General features: G+C 40.0%; 1 protein-coding gene across 13 annotated transcripts in view; it reads left to right on the forward strand.

The window, feature by feature from the left end:
- The window catches only part of EHBP1 (EH domain binding protein 1), a 313842-nt gene that overhangs the window by 211900 nt on the left and 79053 nt on the right, over window positions 1-22889 (forward strand). For all 13 annotated transcript variants that reach the window (XM_067565220.1, XM_067565223.1, XM_067565221.1 and 10 more), the window contains 4 exons: window positions 2118-2296; window positions 2934-2982; window positions 9529-10443; window positions 12735-12878. In XM_067565220.1, the coding sequence (XP_067421321.1) occupies window positions 2118-2296; window positions 2934-2982; window positions 9529-10443; window positions 12735-12878 (1287 nt within the window). The remainder of the gene's footprint in view (window positions 1-2117; window positions 2297-2933; window positions 2983-9528; window positions 10444-12734; window positions 12879-22889) is intronic.

Consider the following 22889-nt stretch of genomic DNA (forward strand, 5'->3'; position numbering starts at 1 on the left):
GGTCTTATAGTTCAATCCTGTAACAAATAGCTTCTAATATCTTGTCTGCAAGTCAATATTGTGTGGTTTGGTAGAAGTGTTTTTGGGTTTAAAAACGCTAAAATACAATTTATCATTATTATAACAGTGCTATTAGCATAATTTTATCATCTACATTACTTCAGTGTATAACTATTTAGATCTCAAACACATTTTTTCATGATCAAATGCTAAAAGCTTGGGACTATAATTTATCACTTTGTCTGTTTGCTTCAATATTCTATATTTGAGAAAGACATAAAGCCAGAATCTGTTCTCAGTTACATCAGAGTGAACCTGGAGTAACTCCACTGAAGACTCTACACAGTGATGTGCCTCAGATCAGAATCTGGCCCATGGTGTTGATATTTACAGAGTTTAAGAAATTATGTCAGATATTACCTCTTTTTCTCTCTTATTTTGTAAGTCTTTGTTGAGATGTTAATGCATTAAAGCTAGAGAATGTTTGTCATATCATTAATGGAAGAGCTACAGTTAGTTCACCCTGATTTAAACTGTTAGCTGAATTGAAAAACCCTTAGTGAATAGTTATTCTATACGTACATTTCTGTATTAAAACAGAATTGAAGTGAAATATAGATTTTGTGCTCTCTGAATTCGTTAGTAGTGCAACTATTGTGGGCTATAATAATATACTGAGGTGGGTTTGTTTATATAACAATTTATTAGTCTGACAGGTAATAAAAAATGATAAATTACCTTAATAGAATTTCTGTTACAGGTACTGTAAGTTGCCTTCCTCACAATTAGTAAAAGCATATATCAAATTGCGTGAGGTTGACAGTTTGAATTGTTTAGCACTGACATGCTTTAGTCAAGTGGGGGCATCATTGGTCTTTCACAAACAGGCAGCATGGACAGAGGATTTACTTGTTAAACTTAAGTGGCTGTGATATAGTGAATTACGTGCTCCCTTTTTACTTTAATTTGGAGCCTTAAGCTGAGCAAGTGGCATGTGTGTTATATATATAAATTTTTAATTACGCTATATTTTCAAAAAATAATTTGCTCAATTGTTTTTCTCAGGAGTCTCCTAGAGTTTTAGATGTATGCCTGTCAAGTGAAGTCAACCCATTTCATTATATGCAAGAATATTTTAAACTGAGAAATCTTTTTGATGAGGAAATGTATTTTCTTGAAAACATCAACTAGAATTAGTAACTATTTTTTTAAATTCAAGAAATTTAAGGACATTTTGATAAATGCTAAATACTTGAAATAAAATTCTCTATTGCATCCCAGCTGTTGTTTCCCTGTAATTATTTTATTGTGCTAACAAAAGGTATTGGTAAAACCTCTAGAAAAGAAACATTATTAGCTAATATTATTTGTCTTAAATCACAGCTAATCCAGCTTCAGTTTTATGTTCTGAGTCTTTTTTTTTTCAAATAAATAGAGGGATATAGGAGAACAAATGAAAATTGCTATAATAAAGTCATTTTGCTGTCAACTTTCATAAGTGATACTAAAATATCTTGCTATCATTACATTTAATATAACAAAATATTTTAACAGGAGAAGTACAGCTGCAAACTTTACACTTGAATGTATACAAGATTAATGTATTAAGTGTATGTCACACACAGTGACTTTGATCTTTGTACTGCAATGGTAGATCACAACTTGTGGTAAACTTTGACCCTGATATGCCTTGCTTTTGATCCAGTCAGAATGTTGTCTTCATTAAAAGTGAAAGGGCTTGTGGGGATGCTTTTACATGACTGCATTTTGAAAAATCTTTTTAAGGGTGTGTAACGTAACACAGACTGTGCAATAGTATGCCTTAAGTATTTAAGCACTTGAACCTGGTGTTTCCATTGGTACAGTTCTTGGCCTGATTTCATATATAAGTTTAGAATCTTGTATATCTACCTCCTTTAGAGGCAAGTGCCAAGGGCTAAGACTGAAAATAATAACTTACGATTTGTGTCTTTTGCAAGTTACAGTCATTGTAAACTGACAGCTTTGGAGGACCTAAACTGACATCAAAGGATGCAGATCATCTAGTTAGGTCAATTAATGTTAATTCTCATCTTCCATTACATTCTTTTATGTTTTTCTCTTTTCTTTTTTTGCAGCCGAGCCCAGTACCAAGTCCTGTTTTGGGGAGAAAGCCAAATGCTAGTCAGTCACTGCTTGTATGGTGCAAAGAAGTTACAAAAAACTATAGGGGAGTGAAAATCACCAATTTTACTACATCATGGAGAAATGGTTTATCTTTCTGTGCAATATTACACCACTTTAGGCCAGATTTAATGTAAGTCATAACTTGTATACCATCACAATTAAAGTTTAAATATGTGCTACAATTAAATTACAGAAGAGTAAAACGACTGTTCACTTTTAGATCTTGAAATGGTTGTCTATTTCATCATTTTCGTCTAAAGGACACCATTCTTTGTTGGAAAAGTAATTTACAAATGGCCAGATTTTTTAACCTCCCTTGTTCTCCCCTCAAAAAACAATCCTTTCTCTCCTTCATATGCTATGTTTTTCTTCTTAATCTTATATAAAAAACTGACTTCAAGATGATTATGAAAATGGTGTTAGTGTTGAAATGAGATGAGACAAATAAGCCTGTAGCTCTTTGTACATTGACAACGACGGATTACCTCATGGTAAATTTGGTTGTCAAGACTGGCCTCTAGTCCCTGCCTTAACTTCTCTTTTAGATGGAAGGCTTCAGGCAATGAAACATGTAATCGCTGGGGTTTATTTATTTATTTATTTATTTATTTAATTTTCCACACTATTAGTTTTGTTGATTGAATTGCTGTGAAATTGCTAGTTACTGTAGGATATTATTGTGTGTCAAATTTTTAGATTCAGTTTGTTTTAAAACTGCTGCTTTTATCAAATACTGTACATACCCACTGTGCCATTTTCCCCCTCAGTGACTACAAGTCCCTGAATCCTCAAGATATTAAAGAGAACAACAAAAAGGTAAGAACTGCCAGGAAAAAAAACCACATAGCTTCAATTTTGCCGTCACTGCAGGTTTTTATTAATTTTGGGAAAGAGAGGTTGTTTTGTAAGGTCATAACTGCAGCTCACAGAAGGTATTCAACCTCCTGTGGTTCAAATCGGATGCATTATTGACTCTAGTTTGTCATAGTCTTTAACATTCACAACAAGTGCCAGGCTGGCATTAGAGTTTAATATTTGTATGGCCTACATTAACTGGAGAGAGAGAGAGGAGGGATAGTGTTTGTGATCATTTCTATTATTTTTCTAATCAATCATTTAATTAAAAAAATACAAAATATTATTGTTCTATAATTATCTTGCTTCCAGTCTTGTCCATTACTTAAAAGAGCTCATTGAGTTGGTTATAATCACTGCTGTTTTTATATTTTTAAAAATAAAAGTTCCCAACACTTTTATCCAGCATTGTCAATTAAACAAAGTGATAACATCTGCTGTATTTTTTACATTACACATCATATTTATTCTCAAATATGGCGTTTTTTAAAAAAAGGGTAAATAATTAATTAAACATTATGTGGTAGTATACTGGGCCAAGGATTTTAATCCACTTTTAAATTAGGTAATCTAATACCCTTTTGATGTAAAGGTTATAAAGGGATGTTCTGAAACAAGTTCAGTGATCTGAGATGAGTTCTAAGCATAACTCAATTTAGGAGTTATAAGAAAATATTTTATTGCTGCTTGTTGCTAGTGTCTTAGACTGTAGTTACAAACTTTAATTTTCATAAAATGCATAGAACTTGGCCTTAGAGCAATACATTTTAAAATGCTCATTTTCCATTTGTAATAATATTATAACTGAAAATCAGTTCAAAATTGCTTTATTAGTACTTTGTCTTTTGGATACTATGATTTTATTTTTTAAACTCCTTTTTAAAAAATATTCACTGTAAGACATTTGAAAAATGTATAGCAAAATAAAATAAATTTTTTACTAAACTATAGTGCATGACTTTTTTGCACTGGAAATGTATGTGAAAAATGTTGGACTGTGTATATGTTTACATTCTGGTAGAAGTTCTTTGTTAAAATTGTAAATGGAAGTCATATTTTTATGCCTTCTGAACGCTAAAGCATTGCCCAAAAAGCAAGTAATCATTAGAATAATGTTACAGTGTAATAAATGATGAGGAATTTCTGATCTGTTGCCATCTACTCCTATTGTTTACAGTGTTGTGGTGGCCATCTACTCCTGTGATTTTGGACAGTGGCAGTGCATGCTTTGACATCTTTTTCATAATAATATGTGGGGTCTTGTGCTGACCTAAAAGGATTATCTGTGACATCACAGAGCTTTCTATGACCATGTGTTTTTAAATTTCAAGATCCCATGATTGTAAGGGCTAATTAAGCAGGATTATAAAACATAGATTGAATAGATGATCAATTTTTAAAATGCTCTATTAATGTGAAATTCATTATGTCATTTTATTTATAAAACTGTGATGGCAAATGGTGAGCTATAATGAAAACCTTTTAGCCCATCTCCCTAATAATATATAATTCCCATTACTAAAGAAGTAATTGTTGTTGTTGTTGTGCAATTTTTTCTTTCATCACTTTGCAACCCTTTGCCTGACAGCTACATTGAGTCTCTCAGTTGCTTCCTGCAGATTTATTTCCTGATCTCACACAGTTCTGCCTGATAACCCTATGTGCCCTTCATTGGAATGAATGCAGCTCTGAGAACAATGGCCGTTTATAAATTCCATGCAGATGTGTAACACATTTGACAATGACTCCTCCTAACCAATTAAAATAACATCTATGAATTAATAAGACATTTTTTTTTGTCTGAAGCATCTCTTTTTTTCCCCTTCCCATCCTTTAAATTGTCAGGAAAAGAGGTAAAAGGTTACTGACTATAGATGTAAAGGTTAACTTATAGGAATATTCCTTTTAGAAGTGTTTGACCTTGTTTATGGATTAGTTTTTTTTTCTGAAGCAATAACTATTTCAGAGTAATTGCAGTTTATAATTACATATTGAAATGTAGTGTTACAAAAAGCACAGCATCAGAGTTTCTCTATAAACCAAGCTAATTATTTTCCTAATCAGCAAGCAGTGCTAAGTAAAAAAGGTATTTACCTGTGACATCTGATCTTGACCAATATGTCAGTATGTTACATAATTGGGAAATGCTTAGAATATGGCCTGTGGTGCTTGTGTTGATGGATTGCAATTGATGTCCATCAATCAACTTGTCAGGATATATCAATAAATAAAAAACTTAATTAGGAAATAGTTACGGTTGCAAGTGTATCAAATGTTGGCTAATGTGCAGAACATATATTATAATTTCTGTAGAATAATTTTTCTACCTGCAAAAAATAAATTATTTAGTCCAGAGTGCATTAATATATTTCAGAGCTTCATGAGATTTCTGTTAATGCACTATGTTGACTGAGTATTAAGATGTTTTTATGACTAAAAGAGAAAATACGGTTATATTTGGGATTATAAAATAGGTTAAGTATATGGGAATAGTTTCTCAGCTAGCATAGAAAGGTATAGTTCCATCTAGCCCATGGTGTTTTACATTTACCTTAGTATTTGTAGACATATACCTATAATGTTGACCAATTAACATTTGTACTATCTTGTTTTGGTTTATAATAAGTAAATGCAAACTATGTGTTAAAGTTACAGGTTATTGGAAATATAACCCTTGATAAGGAAATGACATTTTACCATTTCCTATAACATATTCTTCACTTTACAGATGATAGGGAAGAGGACTAAGCTAGGTGTGGCTGCAACTTCCATGGGGTAAAGCGAGAATGTATGGCATGAGTGAAGTGGTTGCAACCCTTAACTGTTAGTTTCCAGATTTTCATATTTTTGAGAGAGTTTTATTAGGATGAAGAATTTATTTTGTGGAGATTGTAATGTATTTTCTGGTGTTAGATTGAGAAACACTTTCAACTTTATTTCCTAACAAAGTGTTTTGTTTACTAATTTCCAATTTTTTGAGCATTAATGTATCTCTTGCTTTAAGTATAATTAATATAAAAAGGTTATATGATGAAGAGAAATAACTATAAGTGAAAGCAATGGACAGTTAATAAAGAAATGCAGTGTAAAGATACATAGACACTATATTTTGACTGAAAATAGTAAACTTTTATTTAATAAGTTATATTGATAAACTAATGTTACGTGTCTCAAAATAATTTATACTCAAATTATTACAGTCTTATCAAAATAAGTAATCTTGTAAGGAAAACAACAGCTTAAAATATCAAAGAAAATCCCCAAAATTATATGGAAAACTCAGATAAAAATGGATAATGCCTCCCTGCCTTCATGTTGAGAGCCACATTTTTTATGCCAAGAACTCAAATTCATATATTTGCACAAGTATATATTTTGTCCCTGATCCTACAAATACTTACGCACATGCTTAACTTTAAGCAGATAAGATGTCCGATTGACTTCAATTAGGATTACTTGCATATGTGAAGTGAAGCACATTCATAAGTGTTCACAGGATTCAGGCCTTAGTTATGTGTATATTTAACAAAATTTATCTATGCCTACTTGCTTAGATGAATATCGTTATATAATTTGAATAGCATGTAATAGATTACAGTCATAAAAATTATAGTGTATCTGCTTGAAAGTCAAGACCCTGCTGGATTTTCTGAAAAAGAAGAAAAACAAATTTAAAAAATATATTGGCATGTGAATACATCCATAACATGCAATTGTTATTTCTAGAACTACCAGCAATTGAAAGTCTACATGACGACCTACATATTTATATTCAGCTGTTTTTCCTCTCTGATTTTTCCCCCTAATGTTTTTCCATTTTTAAAAGGCAACATGATGTTTAATTGTAGTAACTACATTCCACTGGGCATCTGATCTCTTAGAAATCTACCTTTTCTAGTATAAATTGTAGCATTATATTCATATAATCCATTAGTTGTTTTCAACATTATGTAACATAATGTCCGATAATTTTGGCCTTTAGAGAATACAATGCTTTTGGTTGTAAATGTGGTTGCTTATGCAAACTGTGTGATTTGAAATTAGTTATTGAGACATGAATCTTTTGTAAATAATTATTGAAAAACAAATGAGCAAAAGTACACATTGTCCAAAATGAGAGAAAAAGGGAGTGTGAACCGCTAGCAAATTACAATAATCAGAAACATCACTAAAAAGAGCAAAACTTAACAGACATTGAATAGTAATCCTAGATACATCAAGAATTTTTTTTTAAATCCACCATTCAAAGTTCAATTTTTCTGCTTTAATATTATTAAGTGTGAACCTTTCCCAGCCTGCTCTAAAACGCCATCCACACATATATTTTGTAGAGTCAAAACTCACCCACTTTCTGGAGTTTAGTTTTGTTAACATTGAAATTAACACTAGAACATAAAGTTCAGCTCAAGTCTATTCCTTGAGCTTGGCTGCAAATATGGTTCCCAACTCAGGACTTTTCAGCCCATCTTCTGTCAGTCCACCCCTTAAGATCTCTTACTCTCCAGAGAGCTACTTCCACTGTATGCAATGGTGGGGTAATTGTTCACCTACCCCAGTGAGTCAGCATGATTCACTTAACATCTGTCGAAGGAACAACAACCCCTGCTAATAAGGTTGGTTCACAGGAGAACACAGCCAGCTTGTTATATTACTGTAGCCAGCCCAGCCGCCTACTGCCATATAACCCTTCATTTTCTGTAACCCTACTCAGTTTAAACCACCCATCCACCCATATTCCTATTCCATATTCCCTCTGTATTCCTGCTCCTCTGTACTCCTGAGGTCTTCCCCTTTCCATGCTCTCTCTCCTCCTTCTCTTCCAAGACTAAGTACCATGGCTCCATGCCAACCCTCCATGTGCTCTGCCATCCCCTACACCCAATCCATGTTCCTTCCCAGCCACCCTCTTCTTTTCCCCCCATCCCAGATCAGTATCTCCCTCCATTCCCCTGCCATATCCTTTTTTTTGGGTTCTTGGATCAATCTGGAGTCAGAAAAAGTTTATTTTTTATTTTTAAATATTAATATTTATATTTTAAACATTGCTCTTTCTACATCTAAACACAACTCTCTTTTTATAATCACCATCAATCCCTCACCCCCAATTAATCTTCCTAAAAGGCACTTCTCCTCAGCAAGAACAACAGAATCAAATTTGGAATGTCTAGGATCTAGCTCAAACCATCTTGGATACAGTGAGCTAAAAAGCATTAGGAACAGCAGATAAATTTTCAACATATCATCGTGTGAAAAATCTGTGGTTTTTAAAATCAGCTTTTAACATGCTCCTGTTATTCATAATACTTAAATTATGATTTTTAGAACTTTAGAACTCTCTAGAAAATGTATCCTTTTTATTTAAGGGGGGGAAGAGAGAGATGCAAACTTAATGGGGATTTTTAATGCTTTAACTCATGTGAATCTAAAATAACCAACAGGATGCCTTTTTAAAGGCTTCCTTGAAACACAATATTGTCTTCCAGGGTTAGTCCAGTAGAGTAATAATTAATTGTAAATTGAGAAACAGCTTTAATTCTTCAAAACTAGAAAAACCTGATGCACCAACCATAGTCATTTAAAGGGCTAGCAGAAATAATACAATGTGGTTTCACCTAAGTTGCAGTATTAAAGCTTTGTAGTTCTTTCAAACAGAAATCAAGTGAGAAATAAATTCACTACTCTCTCTGTATAAGTTTAGTGTCAAGTAGATGTTTTAGAAATACATTTCTGTGCTTCAACAATATGATTTGTACCTTGTATCAGGTAATCTAGGGTGTAGTTCTTTTTGGTTATCTGGTTGTACTTTTTCATCAACACAAATCACTGCAATTACATGACCAGTAGAAGGGAGAAGGTTGATCACCAATGATAAAGCCCAAGATGGATTAGTGTAGTGTTTCTTTATATCTTTGTTCCTTATCTTAAAAACCCATCCTTAGCTTTTTTGTTCCAACTCTTACAATTTTTTTAATTTGCTTGTTTCCTGCTTCTTGACTGAGAACCATTTAAGATGCCAATAGATTTTGTTAATGAAAACTGAAGAATTTTTTCTAGATTCCACTTTCACACACATCCATTTGTTTGTAAATGTATCTGTTATATCCTGAGTAATGTCAGTTGTTTTTACTATGGCATGACAATATATTAAAGATATTAAAAAGCGATGCCATATTTTTATTCTCTTGATTTAGGTTCCTGTGGAGATTCTGCTGTGTAGAATTTGTCAATAAAATTAACAGGTTGTGCAATAAACAGACTTACGGACAATATATGAAAACTTGCCTTATGAAGTGACAAACACAAAAAGGCTAATTCACAACTGTTTTACTCCATGGAAGCCCATAGAGTAAAACAACAGTATCACAGTGATGAATTATAGATTTTCCTGCAATATCTGATATTTTAACTGTTTGTTTTTTCAAATGAAGCTTTCAGCTGCAGTTTTTGAGTTGTCATGATATGTAATGAAATTACTGTATTGTAATCCTTGTTTTGTTTATTTTTAAGGCATATGATGGGTTTGCTAGTATAGGAATATCCCGATTACTGGAACCTTCTGACATGGTTTTGTTAGCAATTCCTGACAAACTGACTGTTATGACCTATCTCTATCAAATAAGGGCACATTTCAGTGGCCAAGAACTAAATGTGGTTCAGATAGAGGAGAACAGTAGTAAAAGCACGTATAAAGTAGGTAACTATGAAACGGACACAAACAGTTCTGTTGATCAAGAAAAGTTCTATGCAGAGCTTAATGATCTGAACCGAGAACCTGCACTGCACCAGCCTGACGGTGGTTTGGCAGACTTTGTTTCTCAGGATGACTCTGTGTTTGTAAATGACAGTGGTGTTGGAGAATCAGAAAGTGAGCATCAGACACCCAATGACCATTTAAGCCCAAGCACAGCTTCACCTTCTTCTCGCAGGACTAGAAGTGACACTGATCCACAAAAATCTCAGCAGAGCTCTGGAGGTGCTTCTGGATCTGAAGAGGCCAGGAAATACAGCAGTGCAGATACAACACAAGCACAGCCTTTGCTGGGAAGGAAGAAACTGCTGAAAGTTGACACTTTGGACTTGAGTGACTTGCCACATGTCAGTGATCAAAAAAAGGATGCATCTCCAACAATTGTTTGTGAAGACACTGACAAGAAAAGACTCCAGAGTTCAGACAGTACCATTAGTTTCTCAGTGCAAGAAAAGCTGCGATATACAGGATCCACAGAGAGCAGGAGATCAGATCCTGGCTCTCCTGTCACAAAACCAAGTTTATCTCCCACTTCTAAACTTGGATACTCTTATAACAAGGATGCAGATCTTACAAAGAAAAAACAGGCTTCACTGAAGCAAATAGAATCTGACTATGACACCGATACCAGAACGGTTGTAAATCATGCAGATCAAACTGCAAAAACCGCACAGGTAAGAAATTTGAACATTATGTATACATAAACAAACAATGTGTAGTTGAAACAAATTGGGGTTGTTGTTCAGGTTAATTTCTATGCATCACCTTTGTCATTCATTGTGTCTTTGACAGGCTAGGTGGAGTATTTTTTTGTTTATTGTCTGACAAACCAGATATTCCTCAGTAGCTGAATACTTGGAAAGAGCATGTGATGTTGAAAAGAGCTATTGTATGAAAAAAATCCATAACTCTTTATAGGAATTATTTTATTGTTAATCTTTTCTCCCTTTCCAATTAAAGTAAATAAAATTGTATTCTCAGCCAGTTGAAGGAGTCTAGCTTCAAGGTTTTTGCTATTGATTGTGGAACCCCCAAGCTTTTTTGTGAACAGTGCATGCTGAAATACTAAAGGGAAAAAGTGTTATTAATTCATTGATTCATATACAACTGTGTATAGTGTCTAAACTATACAAGGCATATTTTAAATCTTATCTGATAGGTAGCATGGCCTAGTGAACTGAACATATAATTTAGCGAGGAATTTCTGAGTTCTAATCCTGGTTGTACTGCTGATGCTGTGTGCAACCTTGAGCAAGTCATTTAACCACTGCCTGTTTTCCCATCTGTGATATGGGGATAATACATACATACCTCCCAGGGATGCTGGTGCGGATTCATTGGCTGATATGTGTACAGTATTTTGAAGATGAAAAGCGTTACATAAATGCTCAGCATTGTTATATCTCCCCCTTCACTCTACTAAATTAAATCAGTCACACAAATATTTAAAAAATGTTATCAACCTCATGTACAAGAGATCCAGATCAGGCCCATGATTTCTTTCCTGAGGACAGTTTTTTTTGTTTTTAGCTTTCTTTTGATTAGTTTCCCCATTAGCTATGAAAACAAGAGTGTGGCCAGTCTGCAGTATTGTGCATTGGTTCAGATGGAGTAATGTTTTACATTTTCAGGACCCCTGCTTTTTCCTTTCACAAGCAAGTGCCACCTGAATACTTTTAAGAAATTTGGTACTTATATTGAACAGTGATGTGGCCATAAAAGAGCCTGGCTAGACAGACAGACAGGACACAGAATATTGCATTGTGCTGTTTTACATGCTCACTCTCTTTTAGAAATTAAATGAATAGCAGTTCTTATAGACTAGGATTATCTTCTGGGACCCAGGCACAGATCTCTCCCTGCTTGTACAGAAGGGAGAAGTGGCACAGCTGCAACTCTACTGCAAACTCTGCAGGAGCCCCAAACACATCCCCCATATGCAGTGGAACCTTGTTAAATTTTCTGGCATCTCTTCCCTTGTGAATTGGTTTCTTAATGGGAAGGAGTGATCTGGCCCACAGAAAATAGTACGACAGGTAGAAGCTGTGTGTCTTCTGTACTGACATTTTCAGTGCAAGGAAGAAATAAGCTAAGAAGGATGAAGGGATGGCTTTAGGGGGCTTTCTAGGGTAGTTAATCCTTTTGTGTATTTGTACCAGTTAATCAGACTTAAAACCTCAGCTATACCAGCCAGAGCCAGCTAACTCCCTTTTCCAGAAAAACAGCACATAAACCTGGCTGTTGCAGGAACACGCCTCCAAAGCATGATGGCCCCAGCTCTAGTTCATAGATAGGCCTTCTTTCCAGGGCCTAAAAGCGCATGAAGGTTCATGTCCCCAGGGTGTTCATTTCAGGAGTTACATAACTGGACGTAGTCAAAGAGGCAGGGTTTTGCACATATGCTCTTATAACTGTTCCAGTCAATTCATTGTGCCTCCACAGAGCTCCTTATTATTATTTCTACTCTGAGAGGTAATCAGTTGTCTGAATGGGAAGGAGAGACTTTCTTCTGACAAGTCTTAGCTAGAATACAGGCATATATTATCACTGTTTTTGCAGCTTGCGTGTGGGCCCCTATCTGGGACGGAAGTGGAATTATACTAATTGTCAGAAGAATTACATTTACTACATATTTAAAATAGGTAAATACATGGTAAATGTAACATAGTTTCCATCTAGCCAGTTCATTTTTTTTTTCCTGACAGCTCTGGTTTTAAGGTATTAAATGTTGATAGAAAATCAGTGAAACTCTGCTTACATCATAAAGGCCTCTGAGGTTATTTTTTAATTTTACGTTTTTATCATCTTTATTCTCTATTGCTGTAGAATTTTGTTACCTCATGAAGCTGTAATCATCTGAATCCTGACTTTTATTCTTTAGACAGACTCCTGGCTATTAACTACTCTATAAGTGTTGAAAATGGTGGGGTTTCTTTGCCATTAATTCTACTTCTTTATTTTTAAGCAACGAATGTTGTCAAGACAAGAAGAACTTAAAGAACGAGCAAGAGTTCTTCTTGAGCAAGCAAGAAGAGATGCAGCTTTAAAGGCAGGGAATAAACAGATAACCAGTACAATCACCCCAGCCCATGCAAAGCAGCTGAGTGATGTAAGGAGTGTTGGCCATCATGGCAGTTAACATAAGAAAATATTATAATTCATCTTGCATGTTTATGTTTTTATTGGTTTAGTAAGCTAGTTAATTTTTGTTTGGTCAAAATGTAACTTCTGTGTGGGACAAGTGCTCACAGCGAATGTTTTTCCCACAGTAAATGTCCCAATCCTTCAAGGTGCTTTGTACCATCAGCTCAGGGGCGTGCATTGAAATTGAAATTTGACCCCTTTTGGAGGGGCATGTTCTGTGCCCTTCCCCTCCTCCCCAGCCCTGGAAGATGCTCGCTCTTCCCTAGGGTAACCGGATAGCGAGTATGAAAAATCGGGATGGGACGGGGTGGGGAGGTGTTAATAGGCGCCTGTATAAGAAAAAGCCCCAAATATCTGGACTGTCCCTATCAAATCAGGACATCTGGTCACCCTACTCTTCCCACCTCCGAGTGGCTGGAGCTCATTCTTCCCCCTCCCTGGCTTGTTCTTCCCTCCTTACCTGCTTCCCGCCTCCGCCGGGCAGAAGCTCGCTCATCCCTCCCACCACGCCTGCCCTGGGGCCAGAGGAGTTCTGTATCCCCCACAATTATTGGGACGGACGATTCCTGGGAGGGCTGTGCCCCTGCTTGCCCCACCTTGTGCACGCCTCTGGCTCTTATTAGGAGCAGACTCTCCTTCTGCTGAAGTCAATGGAAAAGGCCCATAGACTTCATTGGAAGTGCTTGGAGCACCTTATAGGATTGGCACCATTGTTTTCAAATATTAAGACACCAGTGGGATGAAAAGAAAAACTACCTGTTAAATTACAGTATAGCATGTTATGCTGTTTTTAATGGTGTCCTTTTTATCATAAGAATGAATTACGTTGGTGACATTTGAAAGTGTAGCTCTACAAACTAGGTTCAGTGTGGAGGCCGCTGCAGATACTCATTGCCCCACCAGTAACCTCAGAGGTGACCTGGAGCGGACCATTCTCTCTGGAGATTAAAGTTAATTTAATTTTTATGCAAATCTTTTCAAAGCAGAGATTGCCTGTTGTCAGATTATATGTAGTAATTTTGTGTTTCTAACCATTGAACTTCTAACCACATTGCCGTTCTAACCACAATTCTAACCATTGCACTTGTTTCACTAAATTCAATCTGACTAAACTATGATGACCCATATAAAGATTTTCAACCATTCATTGATTCAAACCATTAATAGTCTGGTCCCCAGGGTCACATTCTGCCTTTTGATTTGAGTGAGATTGTACAGACATAAGTGAATTTAGAATTCGGCAAATTTTATTCTGTGAGCTTTCATGGTTCTGGGGTTATAAGTATTTTTTTCTTAGAAAATGTTTTTTTCTTCCCAAAAAAGCTAGACATTTTTTTTTACTAATTTTTATTCAAGAGAAAAAAAAGCTTGAGCCCCATTTATATAGTGAGAAGATGTGTGACTTTTGTTTGATTTTTTTATTTTTTGCAAATGAGTTTAAAGTATTGAATGTTACTAGAAATTTCACCTTCATTTTAAAGAAAAACCCATAGTTTTCTCAATAGATCAGACTGCATTATAGGAAAGGTATTATAGGCAGCTGAGATAGTGATGACTATAATTAAGGTTGCTTGACACTTTTCAGTTTAAGACCCTGTTTGCATATACATTTTCCAAACTTTAAATCATTTGGGCTGAAATTTTCCTTGCCAGGTGCTTACCTCAGGCTAAATTTTTTTGGTAAATTTCAGAAACAAACAGTTTAGCTGTTTCTCAGAACAAAATTACAGAAAAAATATGTTGTTTGGTCTATGTTAAAATATGTTGTTTGTCCATGTTAAAAAATTCTTACAACCATTTTATAGAGAATCGCTAGCATTGGAGCGGGGATTTGAAATTTGATAGGAAGGCTACATTGGTGTCAGGGGTGTGCTTTTGATCATCCCTATAAAATCCACCCAAATTTGGTCAAGTTATGAACCTCTGAGAATGTCAGTTCACACATGTTCATGAGAGAATTTGTTAGCATTTGGCATCTAAATTCTCTGAAAATTCCATCTGTACAGAGCATGCTTAAATCTAGGACTGCAGGGGCTGAGCCGGACTTTCTGGGTACATCCACACTGGAATAAAAAACCCACGGCATGTCCATGGCTGGCCCAGATCAGCTGACTCGAGCTCATGGGGCTTGAGCTGTGGGGCTAAAAATTGCTGTGTAGATGTTCAGGCTCGGTTTGGAACCCGAGCTCTGGGACCCTGCCCCCTCACGGGGTCACAGAGTCCAGCCTGCAGTCCAAGCCCAATTAAACAGCCTCATAACCTGAACCCTGCAAGCCCAAGTCAGCTGACACAGGACATCCACAGGTGTTTAATTGCAGTGTAGATGCACCCTCTGTGTAGTTTCTCCTCCTGCTAGTCAGGGGCCACTGTGCACAGGTCACAGGAACTGAAAGCAGGCATATTGTCTCACTTGTGCTCTCAGTGCTTCTGCTTCTGGTGCCCAGGTAGCAATGAGGAGGAAAAGGAGAAATCCACCCCACTAGAATTCAGAGGGGAGAAGTGCCAGGTATGGGTGATTGACAAGTGGGGAGACCAGGATGTGGAGCCAGAGGAAAGTGAGGGACAGTGACTAGATGTGAAGGTGGGGGACAGCGATTGAGACTTGGAGCCAAGGAGTGGGGAAGACTAGGATTGGTATGAGAAAATGGTTTGCTGGGATTGACTCAGAGTTTATAGTGAAGGAGGTTGTTGTCTGTAAAACCCTTGCCTCATTTGTTGCAGAAGCTGGAAGATGTGTATGTATTGGGGGAAGTGGGATGAGTAGGCCTAAGTCTGCCCAAAACTAAAGACCCTCTGTAGGAAGCCGCTGTGGCCTCCCACGGAGCCAGAGCCTGAGGAAGGACACCAGCGCTCTGATTGGCTCAACTCACGCCCTGCCCCGGAATCTGCCCGGCAACAAGGGACCCGGGCCATGATAGGACCATCCAACCAGGCCAATTGGCAGCCGCAGGGCGGAGCCCCAACAGGAAGGGGAAGTACAAAAGCCTGGCCCCTGAGCTCAGTAGGTCCCAGACTGTTGCCAGAGGCAGACGTGCTGCCCCGCCAGCAGAGGCCTAGGCTAGAGCCTAGCCGCCACCGATGAACCCTGGCCCCACCTGGGCCCAGGGATTGGATAGGGCCCTCGAGAAGCTGGACTAGGCAACCCGGCCAGGACGACTGGGCCAAGTTACCCCGACCCCGAGCCCGGGACCGTGCTTGAGAACCGCCAGACTGGGCCGAGACCCCAGAGCAGCCCAAGTGACGGGCACCCCCGGAGGCCGGGCCGGATTTGGAGGAACTGCCGGCCGCTGAGCCCCTCCCTGCAGCAGGGCTGGACTTGGAGGAGCTGCCCGAGGCTGAGCCGCTCCCAACATACATCGACCTGGAGGAGCTGCCCCCTGAAGAGGAGCTTCCTGCCTTACCCCCGGTCGATCAGGAAGGACTGACGGTGCTACCCCAGGTGGACTGTTCTCACGGCACGGAGGAGGCAGGTACTGGGGTCAGTGGGGAGGAAGTAGCCCAGGGACAGCCACGGCTTGTGGCTGAAGCCGCATGGTAGTCAGTGTGTTGCGGCGGGAGCCCTGCCGACACAGTGGCAGCCGCTTCTGCCACTGCTAGGGCCCTGGGCTGGGACGCAGTGGAGACGGGTGGGCCTGCGTCCCCCTCCCCTTCCCCTTTTCCCTAGCCACCCCAGGAGAGGTGCTCTCCTGACCCCGCCTGAAGCCGTTGCCGCTGCTGCTCACCCTGCCTAGGGGTTGGTGCAATAGACTCCTGTTCGCTCGCCCTGCCTGAGGGCCAGAGTGACCCAGCTCTGCTCACCCTGCCTAGGGGTGGGAGCAATAGACTCCTGGTTCGCTCAGCCTTGTTGAGGGCCTGAGCGACCTGCTCACCCTGCTCAAGGGTTGGGGGCACTGGACTTCTTGCTCACTCGCCCCGACTGGGGGCTTGAGTGGTAGACTGAGTGCTCGCCCCACATCCGGGCGAATTGCCTAGACTGATCTCGTGCCAAACGCGAGCTATTCCCCTGTGTAGGAAGCCGCTGTGGCCTCCCACGGAACCGAAAATGCTTACACCCTCCCTCAAGCCACAACTGAATTTGGGGGACAAAAATGAGAAAACAGGGATGAGAGTGAAGGTTGTAGAGGCAAAACAAGGGATCCAGAGGGGGACACCAAGCTGAGAACTCTGGCCAGAACCTGCTGCTCCTCAAAAGAGTCCAAGGAACCAGTGGATGCCACCCAGAGAAACTCTGCCTGTTGACGTGAAGCAACGAGGGATTGGAAACAGGACCCATCGGTTGGTGGATGGCCTTCTTGGTCAGTTCCAGGAGGAGGTGAATGAGTGGTCTTGCAACTTTGTGGAGCCACAGATGGGGTATACAAAAACAAGGAGGTGTGGGGAAAGTACCTCCAGAACCTCTGCAGGAGGTTTTGGAGGAGTCAGAAAATGGGCTGCAACCTGACACGTTCTACGCAGATGCTTGCCTGGGTTCCCTCTGACTGCAAAAAGGAGCAAATTTTTGGAGAGTCCATGAACCGCATCAACCATGCTCCCCTGCTCACAGATCCATGAAGGAGCTGCCAACTGAGATCCCTGACAGACTGTGGGACTATGGTGGCGTATAGGCTGTCCCGTGAGGGTGAGGAAGTGGGTGGTATGGAGCATGAGCATGTAGAGATGTTCACAGTGTGTGATTTGGAGATGGACCAGCTGGATGGCATTCATCCTTCTCAGGTTACGCATATGGGGCAGCTGGGGAAGCTCATGGGGCAGAAGCCCAATGACAAGCTCTGAAGGGGCAAGGGTGGGCATGGGGTATCCTCCCACAGGACCTGCTCAATATAAGTGAAAGAAGCAGTGGGCAAGGATCCCTCACTTCCTAGAGCACAATATGGGGGTTTCGCAAGGTGAGCAACACTTGAAAGGTCCACCTAGTCCCTCCAACAATAGTCCAGGAGGTCTCAGACTCTGGTGACACCAGCTAGGATCATTCTCCAGTGCACCAAGGGGAACTCCACCACCTATTCCCCCTTGGTGGCTGCTATGACCTGGTTACTGAAACTAGCTTCCATTTCCTGAGGAAGTCCTGGCAAAAGACTCACAGCTTGGGGTGCTCTCGGGGAAAACTTCTTGGGTGGAGATAAAAGCTGTCTGCTGCTCATAAAAGAGTCCTTAGCTGCTCTGAATGGTGTGTAGTTATTGTGGTTACTGGGGGATGGTGGACCTAAGCCCACCCAAAGTTAAAGTCCCACCCCTTTAACTGAGGAGAGAGGCGCCATTGAACCTAGGCCACAAGTGAATACTGGAGACAACAAATGAACAACAGGGATAGGAATGAATGTTAAAGGTTAGAGATCAGGGATCCAGAGAGGGACATGGAGCAGAGAACCCCGGGCAACACCCACTGCTCCTCGACAATGTCTAAGGAGTCAATGGACACCGCCCAGAGAAACTCTGCTTGGAGGTGTGACTGTGTGAGGGACCAGAAGTAGGCCCAACAGTCACAGACTACCCCTCCTCATCTAGTGTCCTCCTCCTGTTATGGTGGATGGCCATATTGGCCAGCACCAAGAAGAGGTTGATAAGGAGGCCCTGTAACTTTGTGGGACCACAGATGGGGTATGTATAGATCCAGAGTTATGGGGAAAAGTGCAGCCAGAACCTCAGTAAGAGGAGCCAGAAGAGGGGCTGCAATCTGACACACTCCACATAGATGTGCCCCAGGGTCTCACTCTCACCACAGAATGGACAGGTGTCGGGGGAGTTTGTGTTGTGCGCCAGATACACGACTGTGCTTACAGCTCCATGGAGGAGCTGCCAACCAATATCCCTGGCAGGTCGTGGAAACAGAATGGAGTACAGACTGGCCACCAGGGCTCTCTGCCCTCCACAGGTGGCAGCAGGTCCTGCCAGTTGTTGTCAAGGAATGACACGAGGGCATGGAAGTGGATGGTGTGAAGCAAGAGCACATACGGACATTCTCTGGGCATAGCTTGGAGGTGGGCCAGCTGGATGGCATTCAGCTGGCTCAGGTGGCCTGTCAGGGGCAGCTGGGGAGGATTGTGCGGCAGGAGACTGATGACAAGTTCTAGAAGGCAGGGTGAGGGATGGGCAGGGAGCACCCTCCCACAGGATCCACTCGAGGAAAGCAAGAGGCAAGGCTGCCCTCATCTCCTGGAGCACACCACAGGAGACATGCCGGGTGGGCAGCCCCATCTGCTGGCTGAGCACCACGGGTCCACCCAGTCGCTCTGATCATCATCCAGGAGGTCTCCGAATCGAGTGGTACAGACAGGACCAATTCCAGCACACCAAGGGGGATTCCATCACCTGCACACTAAGGTGTGGATTGTGTATCAGGTGTTCTGCTAGGAGGTCCTCCCCTCCCGCGACCACTATGGACCTGGTCAGCTTCCAGGTCCTTGAGGAGGTCTTAGTAAAAGACCATCAGCTCAGAGAGATCTGAAGGGAGTCCTCGGAAGGAGGTAAAATGCTATCTGCCAGTCATATCGAAGCCCTGGAAGGTGTGAAGTGAAGGAGGTAGAAGTAGAGGTGCTGGAAGAAAAATTATGATCTCATGATTAAGGCAGTTGAATCCTGCCCTTGAGGATTGGTTTCTTTCCCTTCTTCTGACACCGAGTTCCTTTAGAACGCTGGGCAAGTCACTTAAAACAAACATTTCATGGGTGGTCACTAATGGTGAGTTTCTCCTTTTCTGGATGCCGACTTGAAACACCTGATGTCTGATTTCCAGAAATTCTGAGCACTCACAATTGCAGCTGAAGTCAATGAGAGATGTGCTGTAAACATATAAAATGTCATATAACGCTAAATGCTCAGAAAAATCAGGTTTTAGGCACTTCCAACTGGTCACTCAGATCTAGAGCATACTTTTAACCTTACTCTCTCTGACTCAGTTCTCCCATCTGTAAAATGAGGTAATAGCACCCCCTTACTTCACAGTGGTGTTCTACAGATAATGAGTTTGTGAAACACTCAACGCCGATATTGATGAGCACCATAGAAAAGGCCATGAGGAAGAAATAATTCTGTATTCAGAGCCGTGTAGTATAGTTTAGTAAATAAGGTCTAAGCCACACATTGAACAGTGATGATAAAATGAATATTGAACAGTTGTTTATTCAGTGAGCACTGTCCATCCTGTGTACTGAATTAAATGGGACCTGTGGAAAAAATAGGATGTGATCATGTAATTAAAGACTATCATAATACATATTCATAAGGAGGTTAAATTAAGGTTGCATAAGAAAACTTCATTATGTGGTGTTTGTACATTGTGTGTGCATGTGTACGGCAAAGATTCTCTCTTTCTCTAATCCATTTGTTGCATGCCCATAGCCATGCAGCTAGTTCTGCTTTAATGGAGATACACTAGTTTATACCAGGCCATAAAGTATATACCATTACTTTATTAGCGTCCTGAAAAAATGCTTTGAATAGTGCAGATTATTTTTTCTCTGACATCTGCAGTTTTTTGCAGTTCATTAATACTAACAGTAAGGAAGAACTTTCAGCCAGGCATCTTCCATTTCATATTGACCAGAGTGTTAGGTGTCAGTATTCCAGTCATATGGCGTAAAATCCAGTTTGTAATCCAACTCATATTCAGGTCAGTAGGAATCTTTTCACACTTTATAGTGGGAGTTGGATTGGGCCCTTCATTGCTGATTTTCAGGAAAAGAAGAGGAAAAATGTTATTACAAAATACTTCATGGCCAACGTTTTCAAAAATGACTAGTGATTTGGGATATCACAATTTGGGGGTGCCTAAACTGAGAGATATGGTAGGTGCTCAATGTTTTCTGAAAATCAGGCTCCTTTAAGGTGTCACAAGTTGGGCCCCCACAATCTTTAGTCGCTTTTTGAAAATTTTGGCCCATGAACTTTGTTCTAATTATTTGTTGTTTCCATCTGAGAACTATGAGTGGCATTTCTTTAAGTAAACAAATGAGTACTGTAGGGAAGTATGACTTTGGTACACTTGATCTTAACAAAAGAGAATTACCAAGTACCATCATCATAAACTAATATCATTTGCATTACCCCTGTTAGGTACTATCTGTTCTGATTTGGTTGGTTGAAGTCCTTTTTAAGGAAAAGTAAGACTATTTCTCCACTATTCATGAAGTGAATAAATCAGACCCTCTTCACTCTGCCAAACCTTACCCTTTCAAAGGTGGAGCCAGATTTGTGCTATTTACTTCAGTAGCCATGTTATTGTCCAGGCTGGCCATTCCTTGTTTTGTGGGCTTCATTGTCTCTTTATTGGCTGCTAGCTGATCTCTTCTGGAACATTGGCTGTTTTCCCATAACTTGCTGAACTCTCTTGGCTTTTTTCCTTTCTTCCCTGGATTTCTCCCCCACTGCAATGTCTGTTCATCCTTATAGACTAGCATTAGGGCCATGTCACTATTCTCCCTTGCATTCCTCAATAATTGTTTTGCTGGCAAACTAGAGACACCAAGAGAGAAAAGTTATGACTGAATTTGTTCATCTATATTTTAGCTTCTCCCCTTTCTCGCAGTTCCTCACTTTTCATTGTCTTTGACATATTCTTTCTTCTTCACCTTCCCTTACTATGTATCTTCTTGCTCTTCTCCCCTTTTTGCTCTCTATCTTCCACTCCTCCTACCTGTTCCATCCCTCTCAGCTCCTTTACCTCTCCTCCATGACTCCTTCTTTCCAATGCCTCCTTTCTCTCTCGTTTTTTTTGCCTTGGTTCCATTTCTTTTTCCCCTGTGTGCTCTGCCCCTTCTTTTCCCATTCTTCATCCCACCTGTCTCTGTTCTGTCACTTTCTGCCTTCTTTCCCTATTCTTACTCTATCACTCCATCTCATTTTCTCCCACTCATTCCGCCATCTCCATCCGCTAGCAGTGTGGGAGCATTGCTAGCGCTGCTGGGTCTGCCCATTCGGTGCCTCTGGTATTCATGCATCAGGCAAAGCAAGGATTGGAATCCCTTTCCCCACTCTGCCTAAGAGCCAAAGGAAGACGTGACAGTATTGATCAGAGGCACTGAGAAAGTAGACCCATAGTATGGGAGCAAGGGATAAGAAGAGTATGCGCCACAGGTGAGTATCGAGGAGTGACAGCAATATTATGCACCTTGAAATGGTGCAGTGTTTCAGAGACCACAGGATTGGATTTAAGAGCCATGTGATCACAGGTGCTAATTTTATTGAAAGAAGCACAGAAGTTGACTGGTTAGTCCCTATCATACCACATTCATCTAAGTGTTTTTATAATTCTGGTTTTAATTGTCATTTCAGCCAACTTACCTGATACTGAAGTCAGGCTTACTGGTCTGTAATTCCCAGGACAAACCCAATGCCTTTTCAAAGATAGGTGCAATATTTGCTTCCTGCCCATCTTCTGGAATAGTAGCTAATTTGAATGAGAGATTGCATAATTTTATTAGCAGCTCAGCCACTTTGACTGGAATTTTCAAAAGAGCCTAAGGGAGTTAGGTGCATGTTCTCCTCAGGCTCCTTTAAAAATCCCAACATTCATTCTTAAATTCCTTCAGAACTGGATGTATTTCATCTGGACCCACTCACTTGCTGGGCTTCAATTTACCAGTTTGTTCTAAGCCCATCTCTCTTGACTCTGCAGTACCTCGTATTAATGTCTGTAAAGAGTTGATCCAGTGTACATATGTACTCTAAATACTCTGTGGTGACCATTAAGTTAGAGATATCATTTAGATTCTCCACATTGTCCTTAGCGCCCTGGCAATCCAACAGACCCACCAATTCTGGTCTTCACTTCTGGTCAGGAGTCTTACTGTTGATGGACTTGCACAATTTCTTGTTATTATTTTTCTGTCTGGCTATTTGCTCTTCAATTTCTATTATAAAGATGACCTGCTGTAGTTTATACCCTTTTCTATTAGCTTTACTTGATCTGAATTTCCTTTTTCTTAAGGGTACCTGTTCGGTTTTAGTGACATCTTTGGCCTTGCTATTTAGCTATGCC

The sequence above is a fragment of the Emydura macquarii genome, unplaced genomic scaffold (genome assembly GCF_026122565.2).
Source record: "Emydura macquarii macquarii isolate MOO-44397 ecotype Brisbane River unplaced genomic scaffold, CSIRO-AGI_Emac_v2 contig_2676, whole genome shotgun sequence".
NCBI classification, from domain to species: Eukaryota; Metazoa; Chordata; order Testudines; family Chelidae; genus Emydura; species Emydura macquarii.